The sequence below is a fragment of the Onychostruthus taczanowskii genome, unplaced genomic scaffold (assembly GCF_017590055.1).
Source record: "Onychostruthus taczanowskii isolate IOZ18803 unplaced genomic scaffold, ASM1759005v1 scaffold38, whole genome shotgun sequence".
NCBI lineage: Eukaryota > Metazoa > Chordata > Aves > Passeriformes > Passeridae > Onychostruthus > Onychostruthus taczanowskii.
Genome location: NW_024501237.1, coordinates 3,019,228 through 3,041,017, shown reverse-complemented (window position 1 = coordinate 3,041,017; position 21,790 = coordinate 3,019,228). Strand labels below are relative to the sequence as shown.

General features: G+C 41.5%; 1 protein-coding gene across 7 annotated transcripts in view; it reads right to left on the bottom strand.

The window, feature by feature from the left end:
- Positions 1-4,894: 4,894 nt before the first annotated feature.
- The window catches only part of ARHGAP24 (Rho GTPase activating protein 24), a 184,417-nt gene continuing 167,521 nt past the window's right edge, over positions 4,895-21,790 (bottom strand). For all 7 annotated transcript variants that reach the window (XM_041412122.1, XM_041412127.1, XM_041412124.1 and 4 more), the window contains 5 exons: positions 12,843-12,975; positions 12,052-12,125; positions 11,524-11,645; positions 7,844-8,915; positions 4,895-5,626 (listed from right to left, as the gene is read on the bottom strand). In XM_041412122.1, the coding sequence (XP_041268056.1) occupies positions 5,383-5,626; positions 7,844-8,915; positions 11,524-11,645; positions 12,052-12,125; positions 12,843-12,975 (1,645 nt within the window). In that variant the 3' untranslated portion in view covers positions 4,895-5,382. The remainder of the gene's footprint in view (positions 5,627-7,843; positions 8,916-11,523; positions 11,646-12,051; positions 12,126-12,842; positions 12,976-21,790) is intronic.

The window sequence follows — 21,790 nt, the reverse complement described above, 5'->3', positions numbered from 1 at the left end:
CTTTTTCCACACACAACATATCCTCAAGAGTAAGGTCTCACTGTTACACAAGGTACACATCTGCAAGCGGAAATTAAGCAAAACCTCACCAGAGTACTCAGTCTAGGTTAAAAGTGGGAACAGCACTACATTTGTCATCCTGCTCTGCCAAAATCCACATTCTGTCATTCCTCCTGATACACAGAATGCACAATCAAAAATACTAGTTACTGGCATAGTTCAGCAGTGCTGAAGATTTGGAAAAATTTTTTGTTACAGTTTAGGAAACTGATTTGCAAGTAGTGCTACATTCAGCAATCACCACTATTTTTACTGAACTGTAGACTGCATTTCAGCAAATGTTAACTTTTAAGGCCAAAAAATCAAGATTGTACCTTTGTCACATGAGCAACAGAGAAAATACTGGTGCTCAAAATTACCTATTTTGGTCCCAAGCCAAGTCACCTCCTAAATACCACACACTTAAAAAATTACAGCCATGCTCATAATAGTATTTTAAACAGAAAGTGCTACTGAACATTAATCACTTTAAACCTCCTTCTCAAGAAGAGAGTAATACACAGAGGTAGAAAGAGTTTTCCGTTCTTGCATTTATAAGATTCAAAAGTGGAATTGTCTTGCATATGAAGCTAATTATCCTGGATCCCTCTGGGAAAAAGCAAGGAATACATTTGCATCACGATCATGTTTCTGGCCTCAAAAAAATTTTTGCACTCTCCATTATTACTGGCATACTAATGAAACCTGCTTTATTGCTGACAAGCCTTTTCCCAATAAAACCAGATCACCAACGCTAATTGTAATTACACACATTATGACAGCTTCTAAAAGCCTGGCAAGGAAAGCTCTCAGTGTCTCCCACCGCTACCTAAACCTCTGCAGAGCCACGGCAATTTGCACCAGCAGGGCATCTGCCGCATCACTCTCATTTCCTGAGCAGCACAGCTCCAGAGATGCTGGGTGACGGTCCAGGGCCATGAGCAGCTTCCAGAGCGAGTGTGGGCAACCCAGGGGAACTGCCTGACCTTCCGGGCTCCCTCCCTCCTGTCACTCCCACGGCAATGGCTTGGGTGCTTCCCCACAGGAACTCACGCTGCTGGCACACAGGACTGACAAATGCAGGGCAGGTATCCGTGGAACAGCTGAGCCAGCTCCTGGTGTCAGCCCACAAAGCAATTTAGAGCCAAAAAAGCTCTGAAAGAATAACGCAACATTCTCAGAAAGAATGCTCTTAACTGAGAGCACGTTACTACCACCTACACGTGGCAATTTCAGGTATATTAACTTCCTTGTTTTCCTCGTCTCTCCCATCTGTTTCCTCTATTTTTGCATGCCCACATCACAAATACGTGTTAATTTCTATTTGCCCGTCTCCCCTTTCCATCTCCTCTGCTTCCTTGCAGATTTGCCAGGGGCACAGAGTCTGCGCTCTCCTCTTCAATGGACAGACTCCAGAGGGACTTAAGAGTAAGAAAGGAAATTAATTAGGAGTTTCACTCATCCGGGAAGTGTTCAAATGTAGAGCAGCTGGAGGCAACTCACTGTTTTGACTGGCCTGTCAAAATGTGCAAATCACTGTACCTGCTTATTCACTCTGTCCTTACCCTGCCTCTGTTCCATCCCACTAGGGATGCTACACAAGAAATATTTGTTAAATATTAGGGTTTTTTTAAAGAAATTGTATCTTTCTCAAAAATTTCTGGACCAGCACTTTAACTACTAGATCAAGTACTGCTTAAGAGCAGTAATATCAGCAAGCTCCTTTCCTATTTGTTCTTATGAAAACCTAACACCAGTATTGTGTATCCCTTCACATGGTATTTTATTTATTCATCTTTGTGTTTGGGAAACTGATGCTGAGTTGGTAAGTGTGAGATGCTAAAATAACATGTGGCAAAGATATGTAGTAACTTTATTTATTCTGCTGCACCAGAGCATGCTCCAAATGTGTAGCAGAACTCTCATAAACAGAAGGGGAGACAAAAAGCTTCTCAAAGCAGAACACCAGCATCTAACACTCAAGAATTATGGGGTGTGTCTGCCACTCCTCCAGTCTGCTGTGCAAAGCCACCTAAGGGTATGCATAAGCACCCATCCCAGTGCTCCCAGGATGTGGTTGGAGATGGGATTAAGTGTGCCTCAACTATTCTGTGCCTCAACTCTAGCCTGCTTGTGTGTCCTGAAATTATTCTTTCGGATGTAATGTGACACTTGGGATTGGAGCAGAAGGTCATCTGCTTGAGAGACTTTTTCCCACCACCTGTGCTGATTAATTGTAAAAGCCTTGTCTCTTGTGAGCTGTGCATAAGGCAGAGGGACAATGTGCTGGAATGAGCTGTTGTGCCATTCTCAGCTTGGAGCTGGCTAGTTAACTCATACAACAGATTTTAACTTGGGGAGCTCGCAGACCTGTGAGGAAGAGCTGAAAACAAATTTATTAACCATATTTTAATTGATACTTGAAACACAGTGCTCTCTTGCAGCAGGTAGCACTGTTAGCTTGGCCTGTAATGACTTGACTTGTTTCATTACACAAACTGGTGACAAAACCAGCTGTCTCAGCTATATTCAGTACCTCAGCAGTTAAGAATCCTAAAAACTGCCTTTATGAGATACATTGATCTACTGCATTTGTTACCTGCTGCATGAAATCCTTATAGTTTTTTTTCACAGCCTTCAGCCTCAGTCTGCATTTACCTTAATCTTGTCAATAAATCTTGCCCCTTACCACTGCACTGAATGAGAGGGAGCGTGATTTTATCTTCTGGCCACTTGGTTCCACCAGCATGTCATTTCACATTTCATCCCCAGCAGGTCACTTCACACACAGGCTGGACGTGCTGAAGGGAAAAGAGCAGCACACGAGTTGTGGGCCACCTGGGAATGGTATCATCCAGCTGACAAGTGACAAGTGTTAGATTCTGACCGTAAGAAACTTCAAGGATTTTGTGCTTTTGAAGAACTAGGACAGTAACAGGAGCATGAAGATGACCATTTAAAGGGCATAAATAACCTTTGTTACCACAGCCTAAATGCTGCTGCAATCTCACAGGTGGAGTGGGGTACTTTGGATGGATTATAGTGGGAATGGACATCTGCTGTCAGTGGTATTTTCTAAGTTTGCTGTGCCTGCTCAAGTTCCCCCTCTGCACAGATGATTTCTACAAGACAGTCAGGTGAAGTCTTGTTCTGGACTGCAAAGCAAGAAATTTGGGTGTCAGTGCTTAGCCATATAACTGGAATTTGAACGTTCTTTGATGAACTGTATGAAACACCTTTTGAAACATGAAGGTAAGCTTCAAATGCAGGCAAAGTCAAGCTTCAAACAAACAGCCAAATCCTGCCTAACACAAGGTTTGACAGAAGCTTTCACTACTGTGTACATCCAGTGCAAAAAAAGGAATTCCAGTCAAAATACTTATCTCACAGGCTTTGATGTCATGTCAACAGATGTCAGATACTGGTAAAATGGTGAAGCCTACTGCATCAGTTATCAAGGTCTCTCACTCAATTTAAAAAACCAGAATTAACACAGTAATCTGTTTCCTTCTCTCACCATTGTGGGTACCTGTTGTGATTGCTGCTGACTGATTTAAAACATGGAACTCATACCTTGATCTCTCCCTGTCTGACTTTTTTCTGATTTACACACAGACTGGAGGTGCACTGGACATGTTCACAGCTATCAATACAACAGCTGTCCTGACAACTTTGAACCTCTCCACACACAAACAATGCACCCACAAGCACCACATGTAATGCTCTGTATTTCTCTGAATTTTAAAATCTCATGTTTGCTTCCCAGTGTAATACCCATACCAAATTAATACTTGTTTAATATCCATATTATAACCAAGAAGGTTCTTTGAAGCCACCTTCATCAATCTTTTTCAGCTGGAATTAAAAAATAATTGCAATATATTTAAGAGACACTAGAGGGAAGCCAAGATGTCTCAACAACCCTCTCTAATAATACTGCTTGCAGCCCTAAACCCTAAGTTAAAACCAAACATCCTTACCATGGTGTAGAAAATACAGGTTATGCTTACTGTGTTTAAAGATGCCAAACAAATTATTAATTTACAGGATGGATCTGCTGTTTCTTTTCCATTGGCACTCTGAATGCTGTGACACTCCAGGCTGTTCCCTCTAGGTGCTCCCTTGGTGATGCTGAGAGCCTGGAACTTTCACAGTTGTAACACTTGACAATAATCTCTTGAAGCATTCATGACAGCGTGATAACTTGTTAATATGCACTGTAAATACAAGTGGTGAATATGTTGGTGTGTTTTGTTCCTTATTTACTGTTTGTTGCCAGCTGCCCCAGTAACTTCTACCACGGACTTTTTTTTTTTTTTGTTGTTGTTGTTGTTGTTGTTGTTTTTGACATCCATAAGGTTACCAGAGTCCCCAGTTAAACCTCCCTGTGTGTCCCTTCACCAGCACCGCAAAAAGGACTTACCCTCACCCAGACTGCAGAGGTAAGTCAGATGCAAATATGGTCTGAACAACTGGTTAATACCCCTGCTCTGAACTGCAGTGATCAGGCACAGAGCTTCTTCAGGGTACACCAAAACTCAGGTCATGTGATGAACTTCTCCTGAAGTCCCCCTTGTCCCTCTCCCCAGCTTCTTACTCGGTCACTCACGTTTGTTCCCAAACAGCAAGCTGTTGTTTCTTCCCAAGCAGCTGTTTATCCCTCTGTCACTGTCCCCAGTCTAGGCTGACTTCATATCCTCACTTGTTATTTAACAATGGGGTGCCCTGGAACTTTGTCCCCTGGCCATCAATTCTGTGAAAGCAGTATTGCTTTCTTTTTCCCGTGGCATACTTCAGTTTCTCAATCCTGCAGTCTGTTTGGAAGCGACGCAAATCAGGGCTAACCATCCACACATTTACCTTAACATATCTGTTTATCTTCACTCCCCAGCAAAAGGGGTAACAAAACAAAAACAAAAAAAACCATTTGATATACAAAATAAGCTGATGGTAACACAATGCCAAAAATAGCTTATTATGTTAAGTGCAAGGGAGAAAAGCCTTTATATAAAGCTTGATTGCAACAACATCTCAATTTACCAGTTTAAATACAAGACTTGCATTAAAATATTTCTTCAGATACATCTCTTGCTCTAAGGTGGTTTTTAAATTTATATACACATATCCAGTTGTAACACTTGACAGTAGTCTCATGAAGCATTCAAAAAGTATAACTTGGTAAGTACACACTGTAGATATGACTGCTTAATGTATGTATGATTTCCTCCTTCAAGGGTTTGTAACATTTTGTTGAGTACTAGCCTCAGACAGGTGACCAGCCACCTGATACAGTATAATACCCCCAAGCCCTTCCTCAAGTCCCACAGCCTATTCTTCCACAGCTCACTGGATCCAGATGGTGTTGCCTCTTTCTGGTCTGCGAGACTCCACTGTCAATTCCCCAAAAGTAGAGAAAAACTGCTCCATTTCCTTCTGCAGCATATCGTTCCTCTTCTCTGCATCCTCCTTCGCTCGCTCTGCGTTACGCATTTTGATTTCTACCATTGTGAACTTCTTCCGCTCTTGATCCAGCTCTTCGTGCAGGGCCATCATTTCAGTCTCCAGGGTGAGATTTCTCTGCTCCAGGCTGCATGAAGGAAATAAAAGCAGACAGGTCCTGAGCAGCACTCCTCACTCACTCAAGCAGAAACACACACCACCAACAAATTCATACACAGCTTTTAATTTCTAAAGTTTAGACTGAATTTCTGATGGGCATATCTACAAACCATGGCTTCATCCATGAACTGCTCTCACAGGGCAAGCTGTCTGGCAGTTTGTTAAAAAAATACCTTTGTCTCTTTGGTAGCTCATTTAGAAAATGCCTTTGAACAGCAAAAGGCACAGTAGCAAACAGCTCCATCTCATTCTCCAGGATTAGGCTAACTATTCCCTTTACTTCCTGAAGTGTTGACACCCAGCTGCTGCTAGTTGTAGTAGTGTTACCCACAGGGTCAGAATAGTGCCCTGAATGCCTTTGTTTCACTGCTAATCTCCTTTCTTCAGCTGACCAACCTGTATTTATTTGCCATTATGGACCTGCATGTATCTGTAAATACGGCTGTCATGACGTTCAGTAAAGCGAGGTCCTACACCTGTGCCATGGCAACCCCAGGGACACCTACAGGCTGACAGAGAAGAACTGAGAGCAGCCCTGCTGAGGAGGTCTTGGGAGTGATGGTTGATGAAAAACTCATCATGAGTTGGTGATGCGTGCCCACAGCCCAGAAAGCCAGTTTTATCCTGGGCTGCATCCAAGGCAGCGTGGGCAGCAGGGTGAGGGAGGGGATTCTGCCCCTCTGCTCTGCTCTAGTGAGACCCCACCTGGAGTGCTGTGTCCAGCTCTGGTGTCCCCAGCATAAGAAGGACATGGACCTGTTGGAGCAAGTCCAGAGGAGGACCATGGAGTTATAAGAGGACTGGAGTACCTCCCCTACAAGAACAGGCTGAGAAAGTTTGGGCTGTTCAGCCTGGAGAAGGGAAGGTTGTATGGAGATCTCATTAAAGCCTTCCACTATCTGAAGGGGGCTGACAGGGAAGCCAGAGGGACCCTTCATCAGGAGGCATAGTGATAGGACACTGGGGAATGGCTTCAGACTGGAAGAGAGTAGGTTTAGATGAGATGCTTGGAATAAATTCTTTACTGTGATGGTGCTGAGGCTCTGGCAGAGCTTGCCCAGAGAGGCTGTGGATGCCCCATCCCTGGCTGTGCTCAAAGCCAGGCTGGATGGGCCTCTGAGCAATTTGGTTTTGTGGGAGGTGTGCCTGCCCATGGCAGGGGGTTGGAACTGGATCATCTTTAAGGTCCATTCCAACCCAAACCTCCTATGATGTTAGTGGTACTAAACACAGTCAGCACACATATTAAACCATACATGAAGTGCTTCATTACACTGCACACTCTGCTGGAAAGAGTGATTCAGGTGAAAGACTGCAACACTCTGCGGGTTGCACTTTGACTGGCAGCTGCTGTTGCCAGCAGCTCTCATGCTGTGATCTATGACTTGCAGTGCCAGAGGTACCACTGCAATACAGCTGCTGTGTAACAGAGGTGAGAACAGAAAGTCCTGAACAGCTTGGCTGAAGAACCTTTATAACAAAGAGAGCACATTCAGCTCTGCACTGCTGAGTGCATTAATTAATGCTCAGCCCAGACTTTGAGGTTATTCACTGATCACTACAGCCACCCACCGCTGCAACCTTGCTCTGTATGAGGAGAGACTGCACTATCTGTAGACAAAGACACATCCTTCCCTTGCCCTCTTTTAACTGGTCTGAGCTTTGAAGGAAAGGCTCGGCAGCAGAGCAAAGACACAAAGATGAGCAGAGGTAACTCCCAGATGCTGCACTTTCTCAAGAAGAATGAGGACTGCAAAGGAGTCCAGCAGTCTCCCCAGTCCCAAAAACTACAAGTGGAATATGCCACAACATTGCTTTCACTGAAAGGTGACACTCAGTTGCCTTTCTCTCGAGCATAGGCATGAGCTAATGAAAACACTGTGAAAAGCTACTGATTTTGCTAATTTTGTTAATTAGATTTTATACACAGACACCCACTCAAAAGGTTCTGGCTTTACTTTTGACACCAACAGAATAACATGTCACAACCATGACAAACAACTGCTCTGAGAAACACTCCTTTGGCTCACAGTAGCACTGAAGCAATGTCAACACTGAAAGATGACAAACCATTGGCAAGCACCTAGTGAGTGACACAGTAGTGACTACAGCTACTGTAATTCACGAGAGGAAAAACTTGGATTTACTCTGCAAAGTCAGATGGCAGAGCGCCGAACCATCTTACCTTTTTATCCTTGTCTCATATTCTAGTTTTTGCTTGGCCATTTCTTGCTTCAAGCTGGACACCAGGCTGTGCAAAGCACTGTGGTTGTTGGTACTGTTGGGCACAAACGTTTCGCTGTTATCGCTGCTGCTGGTGGCTCGGCTGCTGTGGCCCCCCACGCTCCTCCTGTCACTTTTGTTCTCATAGTCACCTGGGTTAGAGAGCTCTTCGTGGGGTGGCCCATCCAGCACAGAGTCTTCGAAGTTACCTGTGTAAAAGTCCTGCTCAGGGCAGGTGGTGGTGGACGAGCGACAGGAGTTGGAGTGCTCCGGGAGAGATATCTCACACGAGGACGTGGACCAGGTGGCACTGTCCACACTCTGTTTGTCATCAGAGTTCACCATCGAGAACTGCTGGTGGACATTGTCGTAGGTGGAAAGCCTGTTGTGCTGGCCTGACTCACCCACGGATGGCTCCCTCTGCTTGTTGTCCCTCAGAGTGACGTAGCCATTGGGCGCCCAGCCCGGGCTCTGGCTGCCGAGGGCGCTGCTGTGCCCGTCCGTGCTGGTCACGCCCATGCGCACCCCTCCGTTCTGCACGCTGTGTGTCCCCATCTTGGTCACCGGCCCTTTCAGGGACGACGTTCTCCTGGTTTGCAGGGAGCAGTTTGGTACGGCCTGGCTCTTCTCCGGGCCCTCCACAGAGCTGCTGAAGGACCCGTTGGTGACTATGCCGCTACCTTTATTAAAAGCAGGATTTTTTTTCACCATGAGTGGTGGGCTCCTGGTGACATCTGGTTTCTGGATGCTGTTCCTGGGGCTGTTTGTCTTGCTGCCTGGCAGAGCAGTCGGAGATTCACAGTCCATGCTTCCCCTTTGGGGAGACTCGGGCGTGTCCCAAGAGCAGCGCCTCACTGCCGTCTCCTTGGTATTGTTGTTCTCTTTGTTCTGTAGCTGACCTGCAGTGGTTTTCTTTGGAATTTCATTGTTGTTGTTGCACACCTCAGGCCCCATCTGAGGGTCTACATCCTTGGGAAACAACTCTTCATGTTTGCTAATCATCACTGACATGAGCTGCTGGACTACTACTGTACCTGAAAGGTGACACCAAGCACGTGGTTGTGAATGGTCTGTTTTACTTAAGGCATAAATACATTTTATCTCCCAGATTCCACAAATACTTAGCAAACATTCAGCTTATACAAACACTGACACAATGCAGCCATCTGTCTAACACCCTGAATGTTTAACAAGGCTGAAGGGCCACATCTGCATGATCTCTTCCTTCCATCACACCAAGCCAGCAAATCCTCACAGACCCCCTAAAAACAATGGGAACAATTGCAAAGAAGCTGTTACCATGACAGTAACTGCATCCCATGAAGACCACAGGAGGAGATAATGAGCAGAACATGGTAACATCATTCTAAACTATGGCTTTCCACTCAATGTGGCGAATGTTTTAAAACCAAAGTCTCATTCTGGCACAGCACTTGTGTTTGATAGTTTAACAGCAAATGGGCAGGCAAGGGATTTGCACTGCTGGAACAGACATTTTAGTCTTGTGAAGCAAAACAGTGCAGTAATGAGACAGAATTAATTTAATGTGAATGCATTTAACCACTCCATGGTGAGACTGCACGCAGCCAGAGAACTCAGCCACGTTACAGCACTCTATGGAAGTAATGCAGGACCACAGCTTGCTGCTTGCTGTAATAGATGGTCACCTTTCCTCTGAAAGAACAGCCCCTTGGTGTGCACACCACTTGACTGCACTGTAATTTACACACCAGCATTTAGAACTGGACTTGGCATGACAAAGATGTGCAACTCTATTTTGCTAACCAGACCCTCATTATGGTTTATTAAGAATACTTCAGCAACAAGGTCAAGGTAATTATAATAACCACCTCATTTTTAAACTGCTAAAAGTTTTGAGAGGCATGCTGTGCTCTTCTAATCAATAAATTCCCACTGTGCAAAATCATTTCACATCAATTCCTTTGTAATACTCTGGATTTTATACCCCATCCTTTTAAAATACAAGTACCCAGTCAATTCAACATGGATACTCAGTATCTTTTTTATCTGTTCTTACTTGTTTGTTTGCTGAGGCAAAATGATACTTTAGAACTAGGCAGTAGGAAAATTCATTTAGCTAATCCCCTGGCACACTTAGCTGCATTCCTTCTGAGAACATTACCTGTTGTGTGCAGAACTTTACTACAAGCATTGCTTTGTCCTTAGGCAACTTTTATGTCTGCATTTGACAGGAAAAAAATTCCCTGTGGCTTGAATTCTGAAGGAAATCTCTGCTGAATCAAACAAAACCAACTCCTCATCCCCATCATAAAGATATGGTTCCCCAGAGCTGCATGTTTTATTTTGAATGACTGTGCAAGAAAAGCACTCTATATCTTCCAAAAGGCAAAGAGAAATGACGAAGGGTAGCCATGAGCATCAATCAATGTGTAGTCTTTGTTCAAGGTCCCTATACATTTAAATATGTGTAGCCCAATTGCAAATCAGGCATCAATCAATGTGTAGTCTTTGTTCAAGGTCCCTATACATTTAAGTATGTGTATGTGTAGCCCAATTGCAAATCACACTGTCTTATGTTAAATCTTATAGTAATGCTTAGAAGAGGTCACGAATCTGTTTAATCAAACCCATTTCTCAACAGTTTAAAAAGTGTTATGTGTTTTCCTACAGAGAATGTAGTATCCATCCTGTTTCCTGCAACAGGCACTGCAATTGTAATTCTAAGGGCTGTTGATAAGCAGGCTGGAGAGTTGCTCCAGACAGTATTCACAGATTTCATACATGATTTGGAAATACCATGTTTCTGTTCACAACAGCATGGTCATTGTCATAAGAATTAAAAAGAAGGAGGAGAAAAAGTAAGGCTTCAGAAAAACAAGTGAATGAACAAAGTATAGAGGGAATTGTATCTGGGAAGAGAAAAAGCTTCTCACCAGAAAAGAATAATTCCATACACTATGAAATAAACGATGAAAACTGCATTTTTAAAATTTTCAGTGCACAGTCTATGTAGAGCCCTAATTTTTGAGAAAGCTGAGTAAATCCTCCGCATTAAACAAAACATGTTTGATGGCAGAAAAGGCATTGTGTACTTCATGCAGAGTTGAAATCACAAAGACTAAGACTAGAAGGAAGTCAGTCATAGGAGGACATTGTCACGTCCGTATTTTTGTCTTAATCACAGCAAAATGCTACAGCTGAACATGGCTGTAATGAGGGCATGCAGCTGGTAAATTGATTCCTGCTGTTCAGGAAGGCATGCAATATGCAACTGCCTCGTGGGGGTTCTACACGGGTCACTGCAGTGTGAGCCTGAGCTCTTGCTTGTCCTCAAGAACCACAGGTGAAATATTAACTGCACTCCAACTGCACGTGCTGAGTAAGAACATGCCATGCTTGCAGGAAGTTCTGAGAGAGAAGGTCCATGTTTAGTAAAGCTGCCAAGGCAAAACGATCTCATGCGAAGTCTGCTTGCAATGCTGCACGTCTCAGTACCTTTCACTCTAGCCTGCAAGATTTAACCCAAAAGCTCATTCAGGTTGAAAATTTCTGTCTCTATATAACAGATATATGGAACTTACTGGACAGACTGTTATGTGCTGGTAATAAACCTAAAGACATTTCTTCTTTTCTCTTACAAATTATGTACAGTAAGCTCACCCTCCATTATAGTCAGAGGATCTTCCACTTTGGGGCGCAGGATGTTGGGGCCAAAAACTGTAGCCAGGTTTTGCACACTCATTTTGTTTACACCTGAATATGACTGGACTTCATCAAGGAACCTGTGGGGAAGAAAGAGATCTTTAGGGAACATGTAAGGAGGAAAACTAGAAAAAAAAAGTCAAATCATGTGATTGTTTCTTAAAATAGTTTAAGCATTGCATTCTAAATGCAAACAAAGCCAGTAACTGCAGTTAGAAATGGGAAAAACAAGGTCCTATCAAGAGGACATAATATATTAACTTCTACTTTCTTGCACTTCTTTCCTGCTTATAAAAGAAAAGCCACAATCTTGATAGAGTAAATTACTAATTAGTCATGCAGTAAACCTACCATTTTAGTACTTTCACTTGAGTTCTCCAGTCCTTGGAAGTGTGAGTAATGTTTTTCCTTCAGGGCACATAGACAGACAGGTCTGTCAGCTCACACTTATAAATACCATTGTGATATTCTTGCAAGAACACTCACCTACAGATGTATTTCAGCAGATTGTAATTGACAGCTGGCAGGCTCTTCACTTGCTTCACCAGTTCTTTCAGGCCCTTTAAGAGGTTTAAGGAAAAATAAAGAGTGAGTAGGCACAGTTATTTAATATTTTATCAGAGATTAAAAAAAAGTCAGCAATTCAAATTACTACAAGACAACAGACACACCACTGAAAATGCAGCATTAAATATAGGTTATGATCAGGAACAATTTGTAGAACCCATTTTGGATTAGGCTAACATGGATCGGCTCTGGAAAAAATAAACAAGAAAATAACTGTCTTGTCTTGTCTTGTCTTTTTCTTTCATTCTTCCTTTTCTGACCAGCAGCTCCATTCCTCCTGCTTATAACGAGGCTAAGCCTTACACGAACAGTTCTGGTTTGAACTAGCTGGCATTTCCTGCAAGAAACTATTTGGTTATTTTACCCAGTTCTGGTCTACAGTAGATTGTGACTAATAAATGGCTCCTGATTTAACAGCAACCATCAAGACCCTTCCTCTTACAGTTCAGAGTCTAATCCATGAAAATACACATCTCTTCCGTGCAAAATGGAAGCTGTTGACTACTGGATTCAGTGACATGCAACAAATACAGCTAAGGTTATGCTACACACTTTTATTTAGCACTCCCAAGGACCCAGGTGACAAGAATTCTCATACAAAACCTGCTTCAATTAATAGATGCTCATTTAAATTAGGACAACCACCAGCTTCTCTCCTCCTGAAAACTGGAACAGCCTTTTATTTCACCTTACTTGAGTTACCAACTCACCGTTTCTTCCTCCTTGCTGAGCATTTTGGCACAGGAAAGAAAATCTTCATATTTTGCATATGGTACAACTGGTTCTGGGAGCTCCCTAAGGTACAGCTTGAGCAGTGAAGCCACGGTGTGCACATCTGTGTTGCTGTTGGGGTGAAATACAAGAAGTCATTAATGTGAATCAGGATGATACTGTGAGACTGACAAGCTAAAACCTGCCACTTTTCCCCTGCCACCTCACATTTTACTCATCACCAATATATACATTTACAAACCCTACCAGTAATCTGGTTTTTGTTGGATTTTTTTGTCCTATAAAGAACTCAGGATACCCAGAGGCAAATGTCCATCAACTCCAGTGATTTATTACCATAAATAATTACACATAAGGCCCTGTTTGTAGAGACAGGTATGGAGGAGATAGATCCTGCCTCTTGTTGACAAGCACCTCCCTTCAGACATGCAAAATCCATCCTAAATGACACTTCTCATTTTCACCTGAGCTAGAAACAAGGCATTTACACACTGGGAATTTTTGTCCTACTAGAGATGGCCCCAGCTCCCAAAACATGCCCAGTGTGTCTCAATTCCGTTTTATCACCACATCCTCTGTTACCAGTATTCAAGAAGCAGGTTTTAAAGGAAACCATACATACCACAGGTATTTAGTTGAAATCTACCTACTGGAATTACAGATCTTTCCCTGATATGCGTATTTTTCCTGTGGGATTCCACTAATTGACTACTGCGCCTTTTAGCTGTACTCTTACACTGAAAACCTGGAAAAAACTTTACACTCAGAACCACAAATCTCTAGGAAATAAGTTTTAGCTCTATCCTGTACCAAATAAGCTGAGGCAACAAACAGGCAACATCACAGGGCCAGCAGTCAAAGGCCTGATAAGACATGTGCCTCCCATAACTGCATTTGCAGAAATTTAAGGGGTTTTTAGATACAGCTAATAGGAACCTCAGCTGTTTATCAGGCACACTAAAAGTAACACAGGGAGAAGGATCACAATCACAAGTTCAGACAATGCAATCACACTTGCTTCAATGTTCCTGTGATGTGTAAATTACACTCTTGTTAACTTAGCAGTACTTATCTAAAAATAAGTAAGTAGAAATTAGATATAAGGCACAAGTTAGCATGAAGAAATCTCTCTTGCATTATGTCTGGCTCCATCCCTGGGTTTAGCTACTCAAGCATTTATTCAAATCCTTACTGGAATGTTCTACATGCTTTCCCTGGCTCAGATAAAGAATTGTACTGCAAGCTGCTGTATTTTCCCTCTGATTTCTGAAAAATCACAGAAGGGGGCACTACATTTTGCTCATTTCATTAATAAGAAAGACGAAATGCACACACATGTCTACAATGTGCACTATTATGTATTTTTCTTTGCAGACTTCACACATGGAGTATTTTTATTTAAACCAAGTGTCTCAAAGGGAGCCATTGGTATTTAATGCCCTTAAGCTTTGCTAGATATGTTAATCATTATTTTGGAATAATCTGTTAAAACAGTAACAGCTTTTACTAAGTTAAATCTTAACAGGAATGGTGGGAACAGCCTTAGAGTAATGTGGTATGGTATGTCAGAAGAAGAGAGATGATAAAGCACTGCCTATGTCTGAATGTCCACCACCACCAAACTCCTCAAAATGAATGTGCAGAAAAACATTTCTAATTCCAAAATGAGTAATTCCCACCACAAATTCCAAAAAGCTTTTTCTAGAGAAACTCTATAAAATACTCCACAAAATACTAATGCAAACCCACATTTTTAAAGAAAGTTCCAATTCTAATCTCTTGATTACAACCCTCTGTTGTAGAGTGGCTTGAGTTCAAAACGGTGATTACCTACCCTCAACAGTTTCTGGATACATATATAACAAATGTGGGGAACTACTAGCATGAAACTAGGCATGATTGTACTCTTTAATGAGATTTCAAATGCTAGCTCAGATTTGGCCTCTAACCTCTGTCTCTGCCTAATCTCAACTCAGCACTGATCGTCATTCTGAAGATTTTATTATTACTGCTTTTTTATTTAAACAAGGAAACTCCTCACACCCTGCTGAAGCATTTAACCATATCTTTACAGAGTTTATTTGCATAAAACTGGAGAGGTCTTTTAAAATAGAAGAATCAAACAAGTTAAGTGAGGGAAATTACTGAAGAATAATTAGAAGTTGGCACACAGGTCTCTCAGTAAGGGTATTACACAGTTACATCTTCCCTTCTTGGTACTGCCAGGATCATGCTTCATGTAGTACGCAAGAATAATTTCACACCAGTCCTTGCTGTGGAATACTTGTTCCTAGCAGGCACAGCAGCTGAAGAATAAAAAGGCTGAAGAAGGGGACAGAAGCCTTGAAAATTATTGCAATTTCTAAACTTTCTTTTTTTGGTGTGAAGTACTGTTAGGTTATCACTGCGAGAGGTAAGCTGAGTGCCAAAACTTGTGGGTCTACCATGGAGGAACAGAGAGAGAAACGGGGAGACAGGATGATGAGGAGGAAGGAAACTGGGAAGTGCTGCTCTCAAATTAACTTCCTGAAGCACATGCTGTATTTACAAGTATATAGAAAGGTGTTTTACAAGATGGGATTAGAAACCCAGGTCGCATTCAGCAGACAGAGACACATTTACAATATTTAAAACTAATTTTTCAATTATTATTTTCTATGGCAATACCACAGACTACCACAAGATGGTGGGGTCGCAAAGTAAGATTTTGGAACATTTGTTCGTTTTTTTTCCCTTAACGGTACTGGACTACTTCTTAACATTTAATCTATCTGTACAGAAATCACCCTACAGATTTGGGAAGCACAAACAAAATAAAGACAGCCTGCATACACAGACATACTGCTTGCCAAGCTCTTTAAGAACTGGATTTTTGAATTCTGCTTTATCAATATTTAGACAAAAGCCAGTAACTTTCTTGAGTGCAACTGTGGCCAATATTTTTATCAATAATGTAACTGAAAGACTGCCTCTCAGAATCTCAGACTTGTTTAGACCTTGCAAAGTAGTATTACTTTTTTTACCTTTTGCTTTAAATTACAGGGGAAAATTTTTAAATGGCAGACTCCAGTCCTAATGCATCTGTGTTTTGGGTGTTTTAGTCCACAAATACCACTAAACACTTTTTAGCCACAGAGGGCAGCTGTAGGTTTCAAAGAAGTGCTGAAATGGAGGGCTGGGAGCATTTATTTCCCTTTTTAGTCTACAGTGTTCCATCGACAGTCTAAATCAAACAACAGCACTTAGATTTCTGCCTTGAGGAAAACTGGTGCAGTTTTTAAAACATGGATCTTTGCAGGCCTATGGAGGACCTTTTCCTCATGGACTTTTTTCAGTTACAACTGATCAGCTTAAGACAGGGCAGAATTTCCCCCTTGAGCACTGCCCTTGCCTACATTCCAGAGTCATTACAGCTACAGAAATTTAATGATTATACCTATCGTCACATTTCTTTTGCTATCTGACTGTGTAATATCAAAGTGTTTCATGATTACATGTTCATAATTAACATGATTTGAAGTACTCATTAATTTTTATTAAAACAGGATGTCAATTCTGGCAGAAAATCCTCTGTTATCTAAATTGGAACAACTCTCATTAACCAAGGCAGACTTTCTCCAAGTGCACAATTACAAGCTTGAAATGGCAATGACGAAGCACAAAGTGGGGAATTTGACGTAACATAAAAAGCATCAGCAAGCTGAGGAACAGCTCTTTTGGCATGTTGTGGTGGGAGGTCTGAGACAAGATGACTTATCTCACCAAAATATTAATGCTGCATTCATGGTGGCATTTCCAAAGGAGCATGCCCCCACTGTTCATGCACAGGCAGGACAAATGCAAACGTGTCCCAGCCTCTCCTTAGTCATCACATTAAAGCCCCATTCATCTGAACTTTGTCATTAATATCTCTCGTGGCGTTGCTGTTTTGACAGCACTTTCCTTTGTGATACCACACACACCGTGGAAGTGGCTGTCAGACCGAATACACTCCCTGGAGTTTTTCACTCCCTCTATCATAAACAATATGCCCGAAGCCCAGCAGGTCACCAGAAATCCAGGCACAACCCTCACACTCGGACCAGCAGAGAGTGTGCTCTGCTCAGAGAGCTGGAGTCAGCGCTCCAGAGCACAAAGCCAACAAGCCCCTCATAAACTCTCCGAGAGGAAGTATTAACAAGGCAAGGTCACATTACAAAAAGATTAATGCCCTGCCAAAAATAGCTCTAGATCATGATGGCACATAAACAGTTTGCATGAAGAACAAACAGTAGGGAACAATAAGCTGTGAGGCTGTAATTCAATTTAGGAGTCCTGGTAATAAAACAAAGGAGAACATTACAGTTTGTGTACCAGTTTGACTGATTTTGGGACACAGGCTTTCATCCAGAAATTCAAAGGTCAGGTTAACTTAATGTGCTATGTGATTTTTCTTCCTCTATGTGGGTATCTTCAAAGCATTACTCTATATAATTTTCCTACATAATGCAGAGATCTAGTGCAAGCAGTCCTGTGCTTCATTCAAGTACCAGATTAAATTTTGCCTACAACTCATGAAACATATATGAAAGCATTTACCAGTCTGGCTCTAGTGTAAGCTAACAACTGATTTCTATTCTTGTTTTTTGGTTTAGACAGAGAAATAAAGCAAACCAATCCTGCTCCTTTGTCCTTGTGCTCACCATTTTTACAAAGCTCGCTACCTTCCACAGCCCACAAGGAATACTGAAGACTGGCAGACTCTATTTCCAAGTTAGGTACAAACTGCAGTAATTGTAACAGCAGCCAATTTATGCAGGTTTATAAAGGCTTTAAGAACAGCAATGAAGACAGCAATTTAGGACAAGGAAAAAGACAAACTCTATGGGGAAGGATGTTAAAAATTACTTCCAAAAATACAGATCCTTAAAGTGGCACAAACGCTTTCAGGTAAGGTGGGCAGAGGTCTAAGAAACAGAAGGGTTCCCTCTAGGAAAAAGATCTACCAGCTCCACTGAATATACTGGCAATTATTTTCTCCTGATATGAGATTTCTCCTGATATGGAGAAATATGAATTTCTCCAAGATTTTTCAGGGATTGTAATCATATGTAAAAACATGGAAACCAACAACAAATAACCCACCTGTTCTTGTTTACCGGAAGAAAAAGCCACCAATTTTGCAACCTGGATAAAAATGCTTGAAAAAACTACTCTCTCAGACCTTGCACATGGCAACAAAATGTCATTCTTTCTTAAAGGTGACCATGGCTCTCTGAGAAATCATTGGTCACTGGCAAATGAAATATGTAGCTGCCTTTTCTTTTTTTGTTTCAATCACAGCTTACAAACCAAGCATGTCTGAAACTGAAATTTATGCCAAGTAACTACAAATGTTCATTCACTGCCAGTAACTAAAAATACTCTGAGGACATCAAACCCAACTAAAAACACAACAGGACACCAATTAAACTGATTTAATGACCCTTGCATCACACTAGATATGTCTCCTAATGTGTATTTAATTGCTAGACTAGGTCTTTAAGTTGTGCCATATGCAGAGACTATTTCTGTTAGCTGGTTAGAATAAGGGCTGGAATTGGAAAGGACATGGAAGTGGGTCCAGAGGCATAGCTGATGAGCAGATTGAAAGGATCAGGGAAGAGAGACTGGAACCAGCAGAAACAAACAGGAATTTTCACAGGCCTAAGGCCATTTGTGTTTGGCAGGAACAAGCTTTTGAGTAAAGACTTCATTTCACATAAAAATGTGGAGTTTAAGGGATTACTGCACTTTGCCAGTAGGAAGGCATATGAAGCCTCTTCTTTGTGGGAAACTATTTGCTTCTAAACAAATTCTTATGTACAGGCTTGGATCTGAAAAACAAAGAACAATTTTTACAACCAGTGTTTTCTGCTTACCATCTGCATAGTGCCAATGCAGACTGCAGCCCAAATGAGACAAGTCCCATTTCCATCATTTACCACAATTTTAAAACATTCTTTTAAAATTTTTCTCCTCCTCTGGAGGAGAAAAAGAATTGTGCATGTCCTCCTTCTCACCTCATTCTCGTCATTGTCTTATTTTTCTTCAACAATCCCAGTGATTTAATGCCTAGGAACATAGCAGTTTTACATTTTGGATTACCTGGCTCCAGTGAATAAGCATTTGCCAGCTGTCACACACTACCAACTCAGGTACCCTTTTTCTCAGCTGACTGCAATGGTGACCAGAGCAGTAACATTTTTAGAGCAATTCACACCCATAAGAGAATGTACGAGGGATTTTGTTTTGCTGAACATGCATTTATGTGCTCTCCTTCTCTCTTGTGCACGCACACAAATGCTGGCGGGTGAGCTATGCAAGTTTTAAACTCTCTGAACCACTGAACAACTATGCACATCAGTAATATTTATGAAAATCCAAGCCACACACATCAATCACATTAATTTTTTTATTAATATTTGTTTCAGTGACATTTCAAATATTTTTTCTCCCTGAGCAATCTTATCTCACATGTCATCTGGTAGTAATTGTGACGAACAGCAGATGAAAAGAGGCAATATAGAAAAAGAAATCAAATTTTTACCCCTCCGAGGTAAAAACTGGAGAACAAATCCTTATGCAATTTTCCTTATGCAGTGCCATATTCTCTGTGCTAATTTCACAGAACAAATGGTCATAATTCACTCTGTGTCATTACAAATGTATGATTTGTAAAGGAGATGAGGGACTTTATAAGTAAAACATAAGCCACACAAGAACAGAGAAGAAAACACCCCAAGGGGGAAGAAAATGGATTCCCTGGAGGCGACAATTTTACACAGAGGTGGAGCTGTACTGGAAATACCAAGGATATTTCAAATAATAGCAAGCATGAGTGATTGCCTAATTGCACAGCTAGTTCCTTAAAGCAAATTTCACAATATGTGCAGATACATTCAGAGGGAGTGAGGTATTTATTGATTTTTGTTTCTAAACTGACACACAATTTTGAGGCGTTGCGTTTTTCTTCATACAAAAGGCCTCAGCAATTTTCAGCTGCAGCAGCTGCACCTCACCTTTCCAATACTGATCATCAAGAAATGATGGTGTTCCAGTTTTTTTAAGAAGGGGCCTGGGGTATTGGGTGTTTCAGATCAGACACAGGATTTTCTCAGTCCCTGAGACTGAAAATTTTTTAACACTCGTTCCATTCTCATACACAATTTTTCAGCAACATCTTATTCCAACCATAACATCAAGATCAAAAGTTAAGTGGAGGGTTTTTCCACTATGTTTTTTATAAATTATTTCAGTACTGGAACCCCCAGCCCCTAACTCACATAAAAACAACTATTTCTCAGATATGTTTTATATGTTTCAAAATAGGGCTGCATTTTCTTTTGAGTGAAGCTGTTCCCCTTCTTGTTTCTAATTTGCTTTATTTGCTCTGCTTGTGCTTGGTCTACTCCTCAAACATCAGCTCTTTGTGTTAGTTCCAACACTGATGACAGCAGCCAGTCTTTCTCCCTGTCAGAGCCAGTGACCCAGCACCGCTACGGAAGTGTGACCTGTATTCCATTGTGTTCCATGCCCCAGGAACAAAAATGTCAGCTCTGCTCTAACTGCAAAAATCTCTCCATTACTACTGATGTAAATTAATAGAGAGAACATGGGTGGATTTTGCATGATGGGACTTTTGGCTAATAATAACATGTAATAAATTATATATTATTATTACTTTAATATGTAATAAATTAATTACATTAACATGTAATAAATTACATATTAAACACAGTGGATCTAGAGATTAACAAGAAAAAGTAAGCATGGATGCCTAATGTATGTGGTTTTTTCTTCCTCAACAGCACTTTCCATACTGTGGCCACTTTCCAAGAGCTCAGCTTACCAAAGAGAACCCATGCTGCTGTTCAGCACAATGAAAAGTCACCCCAAACCAAGGTCATCACACATGTACTCTACTCACAGGTACTACTGTGAAATGAACTTCACCTCAAGAGTTTACAAATGGAACAAAAGGTTGGAGGAAAAAAGCAGATGCCCAATGGAAACAATGCAGAGATCAGAGTTTGTCTGCTTGACTTCTGGACCACTGCTGCACCTGAACACCTTTCCAAACTCAAATGTGAAAAAGTAAACAGGAAAAGCACTCTGTGCAAGACATGGGGACGTACAAGGTCAGTGTTCTATAAATTCTGAGCTTCAGAAGAAGAACTGCAGGACCAGCGATTTATAGGCAGCTCCTGCTGCTGTTTCTAATTGCTAGAATAGAAATTACGTGCATCCTTCACAGCAGTAGCATGTAAAATCTCTTCTCCTTTTCATCTGCTAAAGCTCAGCCAGCATACCTGTTCATGGGGCTCATTAGTCTGTGCTACAGATGCTGCTAGATAACCTTGAAAAAAAATTAGTGCAGCTGAGCCCTGGTCTCATTCATTTGGAGTAGTCAGAATTTGTGCACTTCCTTCAAGCTGTACCTCTCAGTGGGGTGTTCAGTACATCATCTTCCCACAGTTCAGGGTGGCTTGTTTTCTTAAGCATTTCCTCTACAATTATTTGGTTTACAGGCACAGAAAAAATAACCTTTTGTTTCTGCCACTCGCCTACCCTTTGGCAGAGACAGACATTATCAGTAATATTTATCATAATATCCAAGTAAGGAAATGTAGATGCTGCTTCACCATTTTTAAATAAGTTTCATGGTATTTAAACAGTAAGTGAGCGTGCCATAAACACTTATCAGCTAACAAAGTCACTTCCCATAGTCCTCTGGCTCATAAAGCCATTTACTCATCAATTATCCCAACTCACCTTCAAATGAGAAACTAATAAACCCTATAGGAAGACAAGTCACTTTTTGAGAGCATTATAAATTCTCAACTTTTCTTTTAAAGTGAGTGTCAGGACTGAGGAAACTGTTGGAGATGAAAGAACATTACAGGTG